Raw genomic sequence first — 17,383 nt, forward strand, 5'->3', positions numbered from 1 at the left:
TTTGTTACAGACATACTAAGATCAATGAATGAAATTGGTATTTAAAAATGCAATTTATTACAACAAAAAACAAAGATTGATTACAGCAGCAAACACAGTGATGCTGGAATTGCAGTTTTGGAACACTGCTGGGTACTTCACTCATACAATGCTGGTCTCTGTTGCTTTTTAGGTGGAGTTTAGTACTGTGAGGTAGGGATTTAGTTCTGAGTGAAAACGTCACACTCTGAGACATCTGCCCTGCATATAGGACAGGTTGAACTCTCCTGTGAATAAAAGAGGGAAAATATTCACAAATTAAACAAGATTGATACATCTGACAAAGTAAAGTTGTGTTAAATGTCACTGTGACTCACCTTTAGCCAGCGGTCAATGCACTTCGTATGGTAGTCATGAAAACAGGGAAGGATTCTCAGCTTCTCCCCTTCTTTGTAGTCACAGAAGCAGATCTGACAGCTGTAAAAGTGTGACATATCAAATGCAATTACAAATATGTACAGAGATTAATTAAACTCAACTTACTACTTATTTATTACATACTTTGTTGAATAAAATTGTATAAGAAATTGTTTGGTCAGTTTGGAAATATGTCACACAATTATTTTGAATTACCAACTCATTTTCGACTAGTTATTTTATAAGTATGATTAACCATATCATATCTATTATTTTATCATGGTGACTTGGCATCATAAAATAGTGAGAATATTTCTTGTAATTATGGCTTAATATTGGTTTCTGGGAAAAAGTAAGTATGCTGTAAAGACTTACTCTGTTTTCCCAGCATTATGTGCAGAGTTATAAATTTTTGTAGGGAATCTTTGGATATCCGCTTCACCAAGAGCATTCTTAGCCACATTTCCCTGGAGCTCCTCAAATGCAAGAAGAGCCTAAAAACAAAAACCAAACAAGTAACATAAGCAAGAACAACGGGTGATGGAAATTCTAAGATACATTCATACACCATTAAACAACAGTGCTGTGGTCATCAAGAGTGTACCTCGTAATTATTCCCCTGACTATCATCAAGTAGGTCCATAGGATGGCGGGGGTTGTGCCTGTAGCGAGAGTTGCGAGTATGACGAGTCTGACGCGGTCTCCCCTGTCCTCCTGAATCAATCATAGAAACACAATAACATAAGCAAAGATGGACATCTTTCAGAATTCAGAGTACATAAAATTTTTATTTTCACAATATTCTATAAATGTATTGTGTTTACTTACCGGCCTGACCATCAAACATGGCCTCTGCTAAAGCCAGACTTCTGAAAGATGGTGAGGTAACCATAGAGGCCCAGGGTGAAATCCAGCCCAAACCTACGTAGGGTTCATCCTAAAGGGTAAGACACATGACCAGGTACTTACTACAAGGTCACAGGTTTGAACTAAAATGGCTGAACTGTGGTTTTCAGCTCCATTGCAGACTTGTAGATGTTCATGTATTCCCTGCCTCAACATGTGATTCAAGAACTTTTTGCTGGACAAGGTGTACTGGGGCAGGGAATAGTTGAAAACGTAGAGGTCAGGGTGAGAGCATGTGTTGAGGCTCATGACAATAAAAAGATGTGTTTAGTACAACTAACCGAGTGGTTATGGGCATATCTGTTGGATTGTGTGGTCTGTGCTCTTCTTTGCTCCTGCTGCATCTGTGCTTCTCGATCAAACTGCTCCTGAAGAACAATACAAGCATTGTATGAGAGATAATGGCTCATTTTCCTCACATAGGTACAATAAGCAAAATACTTCACACTACATTCATTTCCAAAGTATTTCACAGTCAGGGGCGGGGTACAACTTATTTGCATTATATTATAAAATCTTTCTGTTTTTAAACTCATTGTAATGCTTTTGATGCCAAAGGAACCCTGGTCTTGAAAATGTTAATAATGGAATAAACGCTATTAACTCCTACCTGAAGACTTCTGGCAAATGCCTCATCTTCAGCCATTTGAACAGAACGAACCATTGCTTCAACTATCACGTCATCCTCCTCATCCTCGTCTATGATGATGATCTCCTCTTCTATTTGACAAGCTTGAGGAATATCAGACCTGCATGCACTCACTGCCTCTGCATTAAATCACAGAGAAAGGTCTGTTAATATAGCATTTAATTTCACTAGTTCATTTCTCTAAACAAATGATGGTTCTTACCTGCATCTACCACACATCCCATCTCCCCTGTTTCCTGCACAGGTGATGTAGATCTCTCGCTTGAGGACTTTAGAGAAATTTTAGTGGATTTCTGTCTAGGTCTCTGTTCCTTCTTTTGCTTTTTGCGTATACAGAGCTTTCCTTGCGGTGAAGTAAGACCATGTGGAGACACAGCATTAGAGCAATGTTGACCAGCAGCAGCAGCTTCTAATGCTGAATTTTTAGGATCTCTATGAGAAGGTGGAGCAACAGAAGCAGAAGATGAGGAAAGCCTGGAGGGTCCCGGACATGGAGACTCAAACCAGCTAATGTCAGTATTTAAAAGAGATGAAGCAGGAACAAATCCATTTCCTCCTGCTCTCACAGGCAATTCTACAGTGCTTCCTCCAGTGTCTCTGAGTCGACGTCGCTTCAGTGTTCTTTGAGAATTTGGGGTTGTGTGGATGTATCCTGGCATCATGTGCCCTCTCTCGGTTTTCTTGGTATCTAAACCACATGATGAGGCCTGCGGATAAAAGAAATATCAACATTGCTTTCACCTGCTAAATAAGTCTATACCAAAACGTATTTAAAATGAGAGCTGCCCTTACCTCACTGGGATTATCAGTTACTTGGGAAAGCCGCTTTCGTCTATGAAATATAGGGCTGCAAAAAAGTATTTGAGAATTTCTAATAGGCATACTAGAAGTGGGAAAAATGTATGATGATATTTTAACAAAGATCCTCTATGATTCTGTCTTATTATCAAAACACAGTGGATTACACCAAAAGAGGCAAGTACTCCTAACTTACTAAGAGCTGGACACATGAAATAATGAGATGAAATTCAGGGTCTGATTCTTTACACTGTAATAACTCAGAGCAGAGCAAAGATAGCTCCCTCACTAGTTATAACATAAAATAGTATTTGCTCTCAGTACGGGATAATATTGGGAAATATCTCTACAGATACATTGCAAGATCAAGGATTGTAGACACTACTAAAAATTCATAGCTCAGGTAACAGTAATTAAAATTAAATGCTTAAGAGCAGATATCCATGAGCTCATGGTTACAATGCCAGACTTTAGAGATGTGTATGTCCCGTGACTCATTGGGTTGTGGAGAAAGGGGAACTGCATTTTTGTGAGCAATGGACCACAATTTGAGATGTGGTGGAGTAGCTAAAATCAGGACCACGGTTTCCTTACACTCTTGTGGCTGAACACAATTCCACAGAAACGGTCTACCCTCTAGTGTATAGCCTTTCAAGAATGGTACAGGCTGTTGCAGCAGCAAATGAGGACACACCACCACACTTAATTTTGCAATGTTGGGTAAGAAGTTTTGGTCCTATAGAATATATTGGACCCTTTTTTCACCTAATCCATACCTTGGAGTTTCAGGAATGAGGAAAGAAGAAAAATCATGAGAAGGGCCTGAGTCATCAAATGGCAGGTCACTGTCGTCAAGCAGGCAGGCGTTATTCAGAGACTCAGCAGCAAATTCATCGAAGTCTTGGAAAGAACTGCCTTCAGCCCTCAGGTGATCTTCCCGCGTACTATCCATGGATGCTACTCATTATGTATGGCTACTTGGACAGTAAAACTATAGGAAACCCAAATATGATCTATTAGAAAATACAAAGTACATCACCAAACATGACACTTTACAAAGTCCTACACCTCTAATGAATACAACACTGAAAACTAGTACAAGACTGCATACAACTATATGCCCAAGAAAATGCTTTAAGATAGAACTTATAATAAGCTAATAAAACGGCTAAATAAGTTTTAAAACCCAATTCATTTCACCACGTCTCTAAGGAAATCTGAGGTGATACATTGTTCTATTCAAAACAACCCCACACAACGCCTGATGTCTTTGTTTACGCTTGAGCCATATAATCTGACTTTGTGAATGCTCCTTCAATCTAAACTATATTAGCTTTCCACTTATTTGCTTCTCGGTCCACAGGCACAGCACCGCCGTCCCCGGAACGTAGGAGAGTTCTAACCAACTCACGGGGAGAAAACCGTTATCGATTAGTTCATTTTGATAGCATATTAGCTTACGTTAGCTTCTTTAGAATCCACCGCTCTACCTTAAATGCTGCAGTAGCGCGAGCGGCCATTTTAAGGTGGAACGGAATTATCAACTAACCTGCCGAGCTGGAATGTAACTTCAGCTTCTTCTAATCTACTCCTATAGAAAGATACGCTTAGATAATAAAATATTCGGACAACAGGTAGGTCACTACCCAAATACACAAAACAGACTTAGCTTACCATGTGTGAAAAGTAAGCCGATAAAACCCTCACTGTTTAGCCTTCAGGACAACTTCGCTGTGGCTCTTCACCGCGCACAATTCAGCTGCGCTCCTTTCAAAACATACTTCCGCCGTGTCATTTCCGAGTTTCTTCTGGCAACAGTGTACCTTCTTCAAGCGCAATAAATGTAGGATAAATATAAAAACAAAATCTCTTCTATGAGTTATGGGCAGGCTTCCCGTACATCCTTAATAATTAAATCTTATAATATTAATATTCAGATTTCTCTATATATTATTTTAATATTTAAATTTGCACCAAGCAAAAATATATATATTTTGAGTAATATACTTTTAAAATACAACAAATAAAATATTTAAAGTAGGTATATTCTAATGCTCTGCAAAAATGTGTAACAAAAAATGATGCTCATCCCAAGAAGTAAAATATTATTTATTTGTGGCAGTTAAGAAAATGAAAATTAATATGGAACACATATTAGTAAAGAATAAATTAACTTGTTGTAACAGGACCTGTCATAAAGAGATGTGAATATATTCTTCTACAGTTCAATATTAACACAGTTATGTATTCTGAAGAACATCATAAGCAATGAAGGTATCTCAGGTCTCTGCTCAGGCAACATCACCTACACTTCAGAAAAGTATGGACTGAAGGGACTTCCGCACAGTGGCCATCTCCTGTTGTTGCTATAAAATATTTAAAGAACAAAATTAGTGATGCAGCAGCATTTTCAGGACCCTGAATTGTTTGAGAAAAGTAACAGATATTTAGAAATGCACTCACAGTATCCATCATTATCTTTTTCTGTAACAGAGCCATCTCCTTCTTCAGCTCCATTTGGGTGCCTTGGAGGAAAGCCTCATGGCTCTTCTCCATGTCTTCCATGTTCTGTAGGGGAAAAAGTATGCATTTTCTACAGAAAAATTCCTTTCCTTCCCTTTAACTTTCTATTATTGATACTTTGATACTTATGTATGTGTTCTTCGTGCCAAACAAATAAATTAGCATTGGGATGAATAATTATCTTAATAACCAGATTTGCATTACAATTACAAAACCAAGGATGACATATCTAAAACTGCCCTTTACCTACGAAGCAAAATATTAACTGGCACAATTTCTTGTCGGTTTGCATCTATCTATTTGTTTAAATAAATATTCATAATATTCTCTCAGTACTCCTTTAGATTTATTAAACTTAAAATTCCAGTTTTCTAACCTTGACAAACTGCTTGTACAGCTCTTTTATCGCTTTTATTTTTTGGCTCTGCACAACTCGAGCCTGCTGGAAGAGCTTCTGTTGCTGCAGAAATAATTTCTGTGGAGATAAATGGTAAAAATGTAGATACAATTTAAAGAAGTGTTTGATTATTTACAGTACATGTTTCTACACACTATTTACAAATTGTTTCACCCTAAAATTAATAATAATAATAATAATATAATGATTTACTAAGAAACAACAGAGATATGTAGCAATACATTGAAATAGAAAGGTGATATTCAAGTATTTTGCTAATAATCTTATGGACTCCAACTTCATTTCCTTCAACACAAACATTAAGGTTTTCCTCTTGCTCCTCAGACTTTTGAACATCAGTCTCCCACTGCTGCAGCACTGCAAACATCTGCTGAGAATACTCCTGTGTCAGCTTCTGCCTGCAAGTGAAAAAAAAAAAAGTTAAAATACAACACCATTTTTTCCCCAACATTCCACTTATTTCCACTTTACATTTCCCTCCTATTGATTTACACATTTAAAGTATGTGAAGCATAGTGATATACTCAACAAAATAACAATTTCTCCACACTGTAGGACTAGCCTTAAACTGAGTGTTTACCGTTGGCCATGTTGGGTTTTCCACAGCTGTTCAATTTTTTGGTTGCTGCCTTTCAGGGAAGTTTTTGTGAATGCCTCCAAACGTTTTCTCTTGGCCAGCATTGCCTTGCTGATGTCAGCTGCAACAGTATACAATCATACAACAGTATAATAATCACTGCATATTAGTTGCTTGCTTACAGTTTGTGACTGAAATTTCCTCACCTCCAAACTTCTCCAACATTGTCTGAACTTCATTGCTAGGAAAAAAACATATCTATGCATCAGAAAAATAACGCCAAAAAGATCCCCTATATGAAAATCAAGACAAACGTCTGACTCACCCTACACCTATACCTACACCTACACCCAGGTCATCTTCCTCAAATGAGGAACCAGCTAATGTCAGTATTTAAAAGAGATGAAGCAGGAACAAATCCATTTCCTCCTGCTCTCACAGGCAATTCTACAGTGCTTCCTCCAGTGTCTCTGAGTCGACGTCGCTTCAGTGTTCTTTGAGAATTTGGGGTTGTGTGGATGTATCCTGGCATCATGTGCCCTCTCTCGGTTTTCTTGGTATCTAAACCACATGATGAGGCCTGCGGATAAAAGAAATATCAACATTGCTTTCACCTGCTAAATAAGTCTATACCAAAACGTATTTAAAATGAGAGCTGCCCTTACCTCACTGGGATTATCAGTTACTTGGGAAAGCCGCTTTCGTCTATGAAATATAGGGCTGCAAAAAAGTATTTGAGAATTTCTAATAGGCATACTAGAAGTGGGAAAAATGTATGATGATATTTTAACAAAGATCCTCTATGATTCTGTCTTATTATCAAAACACAGTGGATTACACCAAAAGAGGCAAGTACTCCTAACTTACTAAGAGCTGGACACATGAAATAATGAGATGAAATTCAGGGTCTGATTCTTTACACTGTAATAACTCAGAGCAGAGCAAAGATAGCTCCCTCACTAGTTATAACATAAAATAGTATTTGCTCTCAGTACGGGATAATATTGGGAAATATCTCTACAGATACATTGCAAGATCAAGGATTGTAGACACTACTAAAAATTCATAGCTCAGGTAACAGTAATTAAAATTAAATGCTTAAGAGCAGATATCCATGAGCTCATGGTTACAATGCCAGACTTTAGAGATGTGTATGTCCCGTGACTCATTGGGTTGTGGAGAAAGGGGAACTGCATTTTTGTGAGCAATGGACCACAATTTGAGATGTGGTGGAGTAGCTAAAATCAGGACCACGGTTTCCTTACACTCTTGTGGCTGAACACAATTCCACAGAAACGGTCTACCCTCTAGTGTATAGCCTTTCAAGAATGGTACAGGCTGTTGCAGCAGCAAATGAGGACACACCACCACACTTAATTTTGCAATGTTGGGTAAGAAGTTTTGGTCCTATAGAATATATTGGACCCTTTTTTCACCTAATCCATACCTTGGAGTTTCAGGAATGAGGAAAGAAGAAAAATCATGAGAAGGGCCTGAGTCATCAAATGGCAGGTCACTGTCGTCAAGCAGGCAGGCGTTATTCAGAGACTCAGCAGCAAATTCATCGAAGTCTTGGAAAGAACTGCCTTCAGCCCTCAGGTGATCTTCCCGCGTACTATCCATGGATGCTACTCATTATGTATGGCTACTTGGACAGTAAAACTATAGGAAACCCAAATATGATCTATTAGAAAATACAAAGTACATCACCAAACATGACACTTTACAAAGTCCTACACCTCTAATGAATACAACACTGAAAACTAGTACAAGACTGCATACAACTATATGCCCAAGAAAATGCTTTAAGATAGAACTTATAATAAGCTAATAAAACGGCTAAATAAGTTTTAAAACCCAATTCATTTCACCACGTCTCTAAGGAAATCTGAGGTGATACATTGTTCTATTCAAAACAACCCCACACAACGCCTGATGTCTTTGTTTACGCTTGAGCCATATAATCTGACTTTGTGAATGCTCCTTCAATCTAAACTATATTAGCTTTCCACTTATTTGCTTCTCGGTCCACAGGCACAGCACCGCCGTCCCCGGAACGTAGGAGAGTTCTAACCAACTCACGGGGAGAAAACCGTTATCGATTAGTTCATTTTGATAGCATATTAGCTTACGTTAGCTTCTTTAGAATCCACCGCTCTACCTTAAATGCTGCAGTAGCGCGAGCGGCCATTTTAAGGTGGAACGGAATTATCAACTAACCTGCCGAGCTGGAATGTAACTTCAGCTTCTTCTAATCTACTCCTATAGAAAGATACGCTTAGATAATAAAATATTCGGACAACAGGTAGGTCACTACCCAAATACACAAAACAGACTTAGCTTACCATGTGTGAAAAGTAAGCCGATAAAACCCTCACTGTTTAGCCTTCAGGACAACTTCGCTGTGGCTCTTCACCGCGCACAATTCAGCTGCGCTCCTTTCAAAACATACTTCCGCCGTGTCATTTCCGAGTTTCTTCTGGCAACAGTGTACCTTCTTCAAGCGCAATAAATGTAGGATAAATATAAAAACAAAATCTCTTCTATGAGTTATGGGCAGGCTTCCCGTACATCCTTAATAATTAAATCTTATAATATTAATATTCAGATTTCTCTATATATTATTTTAATATTTAAATTTGCACCAAGCAAAAATATATATATTTTGAGTAATATACTTTTAAAATACAACAAATAAAATATTTAAAGTAGGTATATTCTAATGCTCTGCAAAAATGTGTAACAAAAAATGATGCTCATCCCAAGAAGTAAAATATTATTTATTTGTGGCAGTTAAGAAAATGAAAATTAATATGGAACACATATTAGTAAAGAATAAATTAACTTGTTGTAACAGGACCTGTCATAAAGAGATGTGAATATATTCTTCTACAGTTCAATATTAACACAGTTATGTATTCTGAAGAACATCATAAGCAATGAAGGTATCTCAGGTCTCTGCTCAGGCAACATCACCTACACTTCAGAAAAGTATGGACTGAAGGGACTTCCGCACAGTGGCCATCTCCTGTTGTTGCTATAAAATATTTAAAGAACAAAATTAGTGATGCAGCAGCATTTTCAGGACCCTGAATTGTTTGAGAAAAGTAACAGATATTTAGAAATGCACTCACAGTATCCATCATTATCTTTTTCTGTAACAGAGCCATCTCCTTCTTCAGCTCCATTTGGGTGCCTTGGAGGAAAGCCTCATGGCTCTTCTCCATGTCTTCCATGTTCTGTAGGGGAAAAAGTATGCATTTTCTACAGAAAAATTCCTTTCCTTCCCTTTAACTTTCTATTATTGATACTTTGATACTTATGTATGTGTTCTTCGTGCCAAACAAATAAATTAGCATTGGGATGAATAATTATCTTAATAACCAGATTTGCATTACAATTACAAAACCAAGGATGACATATCTAAAACTGCCCTTTACCTACGAAGCAAAATATTAACTGGCACAATTTCTTGTCGGTTTGCATCTATCTATTTGTTTAAATAAATATTCATAATATTCTCTCAGTACTCCTTTAGATTTATTAAACTTAAAATTCCAGTTTTCTAACCTTGACAAACTGCTTGTACAGCTCTTTTATCGCTTTTATTTTTTGGCTCTGCACAACTCGAGCCTGCTGGAAGAGCTTCTGTTGCTGCAGAAATAATTTCTGTGGAGATAAATGGTAAAAATGTAGATACAATTTAAAGAAGTGTTTGATTATTTACAGTACATGTTTCTACACACTATTTACAAATTGTTTCACCCTAAAATTAATAATAATAATAATAATATAATGATTTACTAAGAAACAACAGAGATATGTAGCAATACATTGAAATAGAAAGGTGATATTCAAGTATTTTGCTAATAATCTTATGGACTCCAACTTCATTTCCTTCAACACAAACATTAAGGTTTTCCTCTTGCTCCTCAGACTTTTGAACATCAGTCTCCCACTGCTGCAGCACTGCAAACATCTGCTGAGAATACTCCTGTGTCAGCTTCTGCCTGCAAGTGAAAAAAAAAAAAGTTAAAATACAACACCATTTTTTCCCCAACATTCCACTTATTTCCACTTTACATTTCCCTCCTATTGATTTACACATTTAAAGTATGTGAAGCATAGTGATATACTCAACAAAATAACAATTTCTCCACACTGTAGGACTAGCCTTAAACTGAGTGTTTACCGTTGGCCATGTTGGGTTTTCCACAGCTGTTCAATTTTTTGGTTGCTGCCTTTCAGGGAAGTTTTTGTGAATGCCTCCAAACGTTTTCTCTTGGCCAGCATTGCCTTGCTGATGTCAGCTGCAACAGTATACAATCATACAACAGTATAATAATCACTGCATATTAGTTGCTTGCTTACAGTTTGTGACTGAAATTTCCTCACCTCCAAACTTCTCCAACATTGTCTGAACTTCATTGCTAGGAAAAAAACATATCTATGCATCAGAAAAATAACGCCAAAAAGATCCCCTATATGAAAATCAAGACAAACGTCTGACTCACCCTACACCTATACCTACACCTACACCCAGGTCATCTTCCTCAAATGAGGAACCAGCTAATGTCAGTATTTAAAAGAGATGAAGCAGGAACAAATCCATTTCCTCCTGCTCTCACAGGCAATTCTACAGTGCTTCCTCCAGTGTCTCTGAGTCGACGTCGCTTCAGTGTTCTTTGAGAATTTGGGGTTGTGTGGATGTATCCTGGCATCATGTGCCCTCTCTCGGTTTTCTTGGTATCTAAACCACATGATGAGGCCTGCGGATAAAAGAAATATCAACATTGCTTTCACCTGCTAAATAAGTCTATACCAAAACGTATTTAAAATGAGAGCTGCCCTTACCTCACTGGGATTATCAGTTACTTGGGAAAGCCGCTTTCGTCTATGAAATATAGGGCTGCAAAAAAGTATTTGAGAATTTCTAATAGGCATACTAGAAGTGGGAAAAATGTATGATGATATTTTAACAAAGATCCTCTATGATTCTGTCTTATTATCAAAACACAGTGGATTACACCAAAAGAGGCAAGTACTCCTAACTTACTAAGAGCTGGACACATGAAATAATGAGATGAAATTCAGGGTCTGATTCTTTACACTGTAATAACTCAGAGCAGAGCAAAGATAGCTCCCTCACTAGTTATAACATAAAATAGTATTTGCTCTCAGTACGGGATAATATTGGGAAATATCTCTACAGATACATTGCAAGATCAAGGATTGTAGACACTACTAAAAATTCATAGCTCAGGTAACAGTAATTAAAATTAAATGCTTAAGAGCAGATATCCATGAGCTCATGGTTACAATGCCAGACTTTAGAGATGTGTATGTCCCGTGACTCATTGGGTTGTGGAGAAAGGGGAACTGCATTTTTGTGAGCAATGGACCACAATTTGAGATGTGGTGGAGTAGCTAAAATCAGGACCACGGTTTCCTTACACTCTTGTGGCTGAACACAATTCCACAGAAACGGTCTACCCTCTAGTGTATAGCCTTTCAAGAATGGTACAGGCTGTTGCAGCAGCAAATGAGGACACACCACCACACTTAATTTTGCAATGTTGGGTAAGAAGTTTTGGTCCTATAGAATATATTGGACCCTTTTTTCACCTAATCCATACCTTGGAGTTTCAGGAATGAGGAAAGAAGAAAAATCATGAGAAGGGCCTGAGTCATCAAATGGCAGGTCACTGTCGTCAAGCAGGCAGGCGTTATTCAGAGACTCAGCAGCAAATTCATCGAAGTCTTGGAAAGAACTGCCTTCAGCCCTCAGGTGATCTTCCCGCGTACTATCCATGGATGCTACTCATTATGTATGGCTACTTGGACAGTAAAACTATAGGAAACCCAAATATGATCTATTAGAAAATACAAAGTACATCACCAAACATGACACTTTACAAAGTCCTACACCTCTAATGAATACAACACTGAAAACTAGTACAAGACTGCATACAACTATATGCCCAAGAAAATGCTTTAAGATAGAACTTATAATAAGCTAATAAAACGGCTAAATAAGTTTTAAAACCCAATTCATTTCACCACGTCTCTAAGGAAATCTGAGGTGATACATTGTTCTATTCAAAACAACCCCACACAACGCCTGATGTCTTTGTTTACGCTTGAGCCATATAATCTGACTTTGTGAATGCTCCTTCAATCTAAACTATATTAGCTTTCCACTTATTTGCTTCTCGGTCCACAGGCACAGCACCGCCGTCCCCGGAACGTAGGAGAGTTCTAACCAACTCACGGGGAGAAAACCGTTATCGATTAGTTCATTTTGATAGCATATTAGCTTACGTTAGCTTCTTTAGAATCCACCGCTCTACCTTAAATGCTGCAGTAGCGCGAGCGGCCATTTTAAGGTGGAACGGAATTATCAACTAACCTGCCGAGCTGGAATGTAACTTCAGCTTCTTCTAATCTACTCCTATAGAAAGATACGCTTAGATAATAAAATATTCGGACAACAGGTAGGTCACTACCCAAATACACAAAACAGACTTAGCTTACCATGTGTGAAAAGTAAGCCGATAAAACCCTCACTGTTTAGCCTTCAGGACAACTTCGCTGTGGCTCTTCACCGCGCACAATTCAGCTGCGCTCCTTTCAAAACATACTTCCGCCGTGTCATTTCCGAGTTTCTTCTGGCAACAGTGTACCTTCTTCAAGCGCAATAAATGTAGGATAAATATAAAAACAAAATCTCTTCTATGAGTTATGGGCAGGCTTCCCGTACATCCTTAATAATTAAATCTTATAATATTAATATTCAGATTTCTCTATATATTATTTTAATATTTAAATTTGCACCAAGCAAAAATATATATATTTTGAGTAATATACTTTTAAAATACAACAAATAAAATATTTAAAGTAGGTATATTCTAATGCTCTGCAAAAATGTGTAACAAAAAATGATGCTCATCCCAAGAAGTAAAATATTATTTATTTGTGGCAGTTAAGAAAATGAAAATTAATATGGAACACATATTAGTAAAGAATAAATTAACTTGTTGTAACAGGACCTGTCATAAAGAGATGTGAATATATTCTTCTACAGTTCAATATTAACACAGTTATGTATTCTGAAGAACATCATAAGCAATGAAGGTATCTCAGGTCTCTGCTCAGGCAACATCACCTACACTTCAGAAAAGTATGGACTGAAGGGACTTCCGCACAGTGGCCATCTCCTGTTGTTGCTATAAAATATTTAAAGAACAAAATTAGTGATGCAGCAGCATTTTCAGGACCCTGAATTGTTTGAGAAAAGTAACAGATATTTAGAAATGCACTCACAGTATCCATCATTATCTTTTTCTGTAACAGAGCCATCTCCTTCTTCAGCTCCATTTGGGTGCCTTGGAGGAAAGCCTCATGGCTCTTCTCCATGTCTTCCATGTTCTGTAGGGGAAAAAGTATGCATTTTCTACAGAAAAATTCCTTTCCTTCCCTTTAACTTTCTATTATTGATACTTTGATACTTATGTATGTGTTCTTCGTGCCAAACAAATAAATTAGCATTGGGATGAATAATTATCTTAATAACCAGATTTGCATTACAATTACAAAACCAAGGATGACATATCTAAAACTGCCCTTTACCTACGAAGCAAAATATTAACTGGCACAATTTCTTGTCGGTTTGCATCTATCTATTTGTTTAAATAAATATTCATAATATTCTCTCAGTACTCCTTTAGATTTATTAAACTTAAAATTCCAGTTTTCTAACCTTGACAAACTGCTTGTACAGCTCTTTTATCGCTTTTATTTTTTGGCTCTGCACAACTCGAGCCTGCTGGAAGAGCTTCTGTTGCTGCAGAAATAATTTCTGTGGAGATAAATGGTAAAAATGTAGATACAATTTAAAGAAGTGTTTGATTATTTACAGTACATGTTTCTACACACTATTTACAAATTGTTTCACCCTAAAATTAATAATAATAATAATAATATAATGATTTACTAAGAAACAACAGAGATATGTAGCAATACATTGAAATAGAAAGGTGATATTCAAGTATTTTGCTAATAATCTTATGGACTCCAACTTCATTTCCTTCAACACAAACATTAAGGTTTTCCTCTTGCTCCTCAGACTTTTGAACATCAGTCTCCCACTGCTGCAGCACTGCAAACATCTGCTGAGAATACTCCTGTGTCAGCTTCTGCCTGCAAGTGAAAAAAAAAAAAGTTAAAATACAACACCATTTTTTCCCCAACATTCCACTTATTTCCACTTTACATTTCCCTCCTATTGATTTACACATTTAAAGTATGTGAAGCATAGTGATATACTCAACAAAATAACAATTTCTCCACACTGTAGGACTAGCCTTAAACTGAGTGTTTACCGTTGGCCATGTTGGGTTTTCCACAGCTGTTCAATTTTTTGGTTGCTGCCTTTCAGGGAAGTTTTTGTGAATGCCTCCAAACGTTTTCTCTTGGCCAGCATTGCCTTGCTGATGTCAGCTGCAACAGTATACAATCATACAACAGTATAATAATCACTGCATATTAGTTGCTTGCTTACAGTTTGTGACTGAAATTTCCTCACCTCCAAACTTCTCCAACATTGTCTGAACTTCATTGCTAGGAAAAAAACATATCTATGCATCAGAAAAATAACGCCAAAAAGATCCCCTATATGAAAATCAAGACAAACGTCTGACTCACCCTACACCTATACCTACACCTACACCCAGGTCATCTTCCTCAAATGAGGAACCAGCTAATGTCAGTATTTAAAAGAGATGAAGCAGGAACAAATCCATTTCCTCCTGCTCTCACAGGCAATTCTACAGTGCTTCCTCCAGTGTCTCTGAGTCGACGTCGCTTCAGTGTTCTTTGAGAATTTGGGGTTGTGTGGATGTATCCTGGCATCATGTGCCCTCTCTCGGTTTTCTTGGTATCTAAACCACATGATGAGGCCTGCGGATAAAAGAAATATCAACATTGCTTTCACCTGCTAAATAAGTCTATACCAAAACGTATTTAAAATGAGAGCTGCCCTTACCTCACTGGGATTATCAGTTACTTGGGAAAGCCGCTTTCGTCTATGAAATATAGGGCTGCAAAAAAGTATTTGAGAATTTCTAATAGGCATACTAGAAGTGGGAAAAATGTATGATGATATTTTAACAAAGATCCTCTATGATTCTGTCTTATTATCAAAACACAGTGGATTACACCAAAAGAGGCAAGTACTCCTAACTTACTAAGAGCTGGACACATGAAATAATGAGATGAAATTCAGGGTCTGATTCTTTACACTGTAATAACTCAGAGCAGAGCAAAGATAGCTCCCTCACTAGTTATAACATAAAATAGTATTTGCTCTCAGTACGGGATAATATTGGGAAATATCTCTACAGATACATTGCAAGATCAAGGATTGTAGACACTACTAAAAATTCATAGCTCAGGTAACAGTAATTAAAATTAAATGCTTAAGAGCAGATATCCATGAGCTCATGGTTACAATGCCAGACTTTAGAGATGTGTATGTCCCGTGACTCATTGGGTTGTGGAGAAAGGGGAACTGCATTTTTGTGAGCAATGGACCACAATTTGAGATGTGGTGGAGTAGCTAAAATCAGGACCACGGTTTCCTTACACTCTTGTGGCTGAACACAATTCCACAGAAACGGTCTACCCTCTAGTGTATAGCCTTTCAAGAATGGTACAGGCTGTTGCAGCAGCAAATGAGGACACACCACCACACTTAATTTTGCAATGTTGGGTAAGAAGTTTTGGTCCTATAGAATATATTGGACCCTTTTTTCACCTAATCCATACCTTGGAGTTTCAGGAATGAGGAAAGAAGAAAAATCATGAGAAGGGCCTGAGTCATCAAATGGCAGGTCACTGTCGTCAAGCAGGCAGGCGTTATTCAGAGACTCAGCAGCAAATTCATCGAAGTCTTGGAAAGAACTGCCTTCAGCCCTCAGGTGATCTTCCCGCGTACTATCCATGGATGCTACTCATTATGTATGGCTACTTGGACAGTAAAACTATAGGAAACCCAAATATGATCTATTAGAAAATACAAAGTACATCACCAAACATGACACTTTACAAAGTCCTACACCTCTAATGAATACAACACTGAAAACTAGTACAAGACTGCATACAACTATATGCCCAAGAAAATGCTTTAAGATAGAACTTATAATAAGCTAATAAAACGGCTAAATAAGTTTTAAAACCCAATTCATTTCACCACGTCTCTAAGGAAATCTGAGGTGATACATTGTTCTATTCAAAACAACCCCACACAACGCCTGATGTCTTTGTTTACGCTTGAGCCATATAATCTGACTTTGTGAATGCTCCTTCAATCTAAACTATATTAGCTTTCCACTTATTTGCTTCTCGGTCCACAGGCACAGCACCGCCGTCCCCGGAACGTAGGAGAGTTCTAACCAACTCACGGGGAGAAAACCGTTATCGATTAGTTCATTTTGATAGCATATTAGCTTACGTTAGCTTCTTTAGAATCCACCGCTCTACCTTAAATGCTGCAGTAGCGCGAGCGGCCATTTTAAGGTGGAACGGAATTATCAACTAACCTGCCGAGCTGGAATGTAACTTCAGCTTCTTCTAATCTACTCCTATAGAAAGATACGCTTAGATAATAAAATATTCGGACAACAGGTAGGTCACTACCCAAATACACAAAACAGACTTAGCTTACCATGTGTGAAAAGTAAGCCGATAAAACCCTCACTGTTTAGCCTTCAGGACAACTTCGCTGTGGCTCTTCACCGCGCACAATTCAGCTGCGCTCCTTTCAAAACATACTTCCGCCGTGTCATTTCCGAGTTTCTTCTGGCAACAGTGTACCTTCTTCAAGCGCAATAAATGTAGGATAAATATAAAAACAAAATCTCTTCTATGAGTTATGGGCAGGCTTCCCGTACATCCTTAATAATTAAATCTTATAATATTAATATTCAGATTTCTCTATATATTATTTTAATATTTAAATTTGCACCAAGCAAAAATATATATATTTTGAGTAATATACTTTTAAAATACAACAAATAAAATATTTAAAGTAGGTATATTCTAATGCTCTGCAAAAATG

At 37.5% G+C, this 17,383-nt stretch overlaps 4 protein-coding genes across 5 annotated transcripts; all 4 read right to left on the reverse strand.

Annotated features, from left to right (window-relative positions):
• Positions 1–62: 62 nt before the first annotated feature.
• si:ch211-59o9.10 (uncharacterized protein LOC561841 homolog) lies at positions 63–8,751 on the reverse strand. The gene is made up of 14 exons (XM_066649961.1): positions 8,613–8,751; positions 7,715–7,929; positions 6,933–6,987; positions 6,634–6,847; positions 3,526–3,706; positions 2,744–2,798; positions 2,154–2,658; positions 1,913–2,070; positions 1,584–1,670; positions 1,225–1,333; positions 1,001–1,110; positions 772–890; positions 357–456; positions 63–266 (listed from the first exon to the last, which is right to left on the reverse strand). The coding sequence occupies exons 2-14, from the start codon at positions 7,888–7,890 to the stop codon at positions 201–203; spliced, it is 1,935 nt and encodes a 644-aa protein (XP_066506058.1). The 5' UTR covers positions 7,891–7,929; positions 8,613–8,751; the 3' UTR covers positions 63–200.
• On the reverse strand, positions 4,846–6,732 carry LOC136673382 (synaptonemal complex protein 3-like). Of its 2 annotated transcripts, XM_066648804.1 has the most exons (7): positions 6,593–6,732; positions 6,474–6,508; positions 6,271–6,388; positions 5,989–6,088; positions 5,649–5,747; positions 5,213–5,317; positions 4,846–5,115 (listed from the first exon to the last, which is right to left on the reverse strand). In XM_066648804.1, the coding sequence occupies exons 2-7, from the start codon at positions 6,490–6,492 to the stop codon at positions 5,062–5,064; spliced, it is 495 nt and encodes a 164-aa protein (XP_066504901.1). In that variant the 5' UTR covers positions 6,493–6,508; positions 6,593–6,732; the 3' UTR covers positions 4,846–5,061. The 2 variants fall into 2 exon arrangements, with proteins under 2 accessions (XP_066504901.1, XP_066504902.1); XM_066648805.1 differs by having other exon boundaries at positions 6,474–6,638.
• A 283-nt stretch (positions 8,752–9,034) lies between the features above and the next one.
• Positions 9,035–12,940, reverse strand: LOC136673563 (synaptonemal complex protein 3-like). Its single transcript, XM_066649105.1, has 10 exons — positions 12,802–12,940; positions 11,904–12,118; positions 11,122–11,176; positions 10,782–11,036; positions 10,663–10,697; positions 10,460–10,577; positions 10,178–10,277; positions 9,838–9,936; positions 9,402–9,506; positions 9,035–9,304 (listed from the first exon to the last, which is right to left on the reverse strand). Exons 5-10 carry the CDS (start codon positions 10,679–10,681, stop codon positions 9,251–9,253), a joined length of 495 nt encoding a protein of 164 aa, XP_066505202.1. The 5' UTR covers positions 10,682–10,697; positions 10,782–11,036; positions 11,122–11,176; positions 11,904–12,118; positions 12,802–12,940; the 3' UTR covers positions 9,035–9,250.
• A 283-nt stretch (positions 12,941–13,223) lies between these two features.
• LOC136673564 (synaptonemal complex protein 3-like) lies at positions 13,224–17,129 on the reverse strand. The gene is made up of 10 exons (XM_066649106.1): positions 16,991–17,129; positions 16,093–16,307; positions 15,311–15,365; positions 14,971–15,225; positions 14,852–14,886; positions 14,649–14,766; positions 14,367–14,466; positions 14,027–14,125; positions 13,591–13,695; positions 13,224–13,493 (listed from the first exon to the last, which is right to left on the reverse strand). Exons 5-10 carry the CDS (start codon positions 14,868–14,870, stop codon positions 13,440–13,442), a joined length of 495 nt encoding a protein of 164 aa, XP_066505203.1. The 5' UTR covers positions 14,871–14,886; positions 14,971–15,225; positions 15,311–15,365; positions 16,093–16,307; positions 16,991–17,129; the 3' UTR covers positions 13,224–13,439.
• Between the last annotated feature and the right edge of the window lie 254 nt (positions 17,130–17,383).

Source organism: Hoplias malabaricus, chromosome 17 (genome assembly GCF_029633855.1).
Source record: "Hoplias malabaricus isolate fHopMal1 chromosome 17, fHopMal1.hap1, whole genome shotgun sequence".
Lineage (NCBI taxonomy): Eukaryota > Metazoa > Chordata > Actinopteri > Characiformes > Erythrinidae > Hoplias > Hoplias malabaricus.

What these genes read in the sequence shown, in the direction of transcription:
- LOC136673382 (XM_066648804.1), bottom strand. An exon ending in TGTACAAGCAGTTTGTCAAG is followed by an intron (nt 5,318 to 5,648) that starts GTTAGAAAACTG and finishes TTTCCCCTACAG; the next exon opens with AACATGGAAGACATGGAGAA. An exon ending in AAAAGATAATGATGGATACT is followed by an intron (nt 5,116 to 5,212) that starts GTGAGTGCATTT and finishes AATATTTTATAG; the next exon opens with CAACAACAGGAGATGGCCAC.
- si:ch211-59o9.10 (XM_066649961.1), bottom strand. Translation starts at nt 7,890, where the DNA reads ATGGATAGTACGCGGGAAGATCACCTGAGGGCTGAAGGCAGTTCTTTC. An exon ending in TAACTGATAATCCCAGTGAG is followed by an intron (nt 6,848 to 6,932) that starts GTAAGGGCAGCT and finishes TTTTATCCGCAG; the next exon opens with GCCTCATCATGTGGTTTAGA. An exon ending in GCATTGACCGCTGGCTAAAG is followed by an intron (nt 267 to 356) that starts GTGAGTCACAGT and finishes TTTTATTCACAG; the next exon opens with GAGAGTTCAACCTGTCCTAT.
- LOC136673563 (XM_066649105.1), bottom strand. An exon ending in AAAACCCAACATGGCCAACG is followed by an intron (nt 10,278 to 10,459) that starts GTAAACACTCAG and finishes TTTCACTTGCAG; the next exon opens with GCAGAAGCTGACACAGGAGT. An exon ending in AGCAAGAGGAAAACCTTAAT is followed by an intron (nt 9,937 to 10,177) that starts GTTTGTGTTGAA and finishes TTATCTCCACAG; the next exon opens with AAATTATTTCTGCAGCAACA.
- LOC136673564 (XM_066649106.1), bottom strand. An exon ending in AGCAAGAGGAAAACCTTAAT is followed by an intron (nt 14,126 to 14,366) that starts GTTTGTGTTGAA and finishes TTATCTCCACAG; the next exon opens with AAATTATTTCTGCAGCAACA. An exon ending in TGTACAAGCAGTTTGTCAAG is followed by an intron (nt 13,696 to 14,026) that starts GTTAGAAAACTG and finishes TTTCCCCTACAG; the next exon opens with AACATGGAAGACATGGAGAA.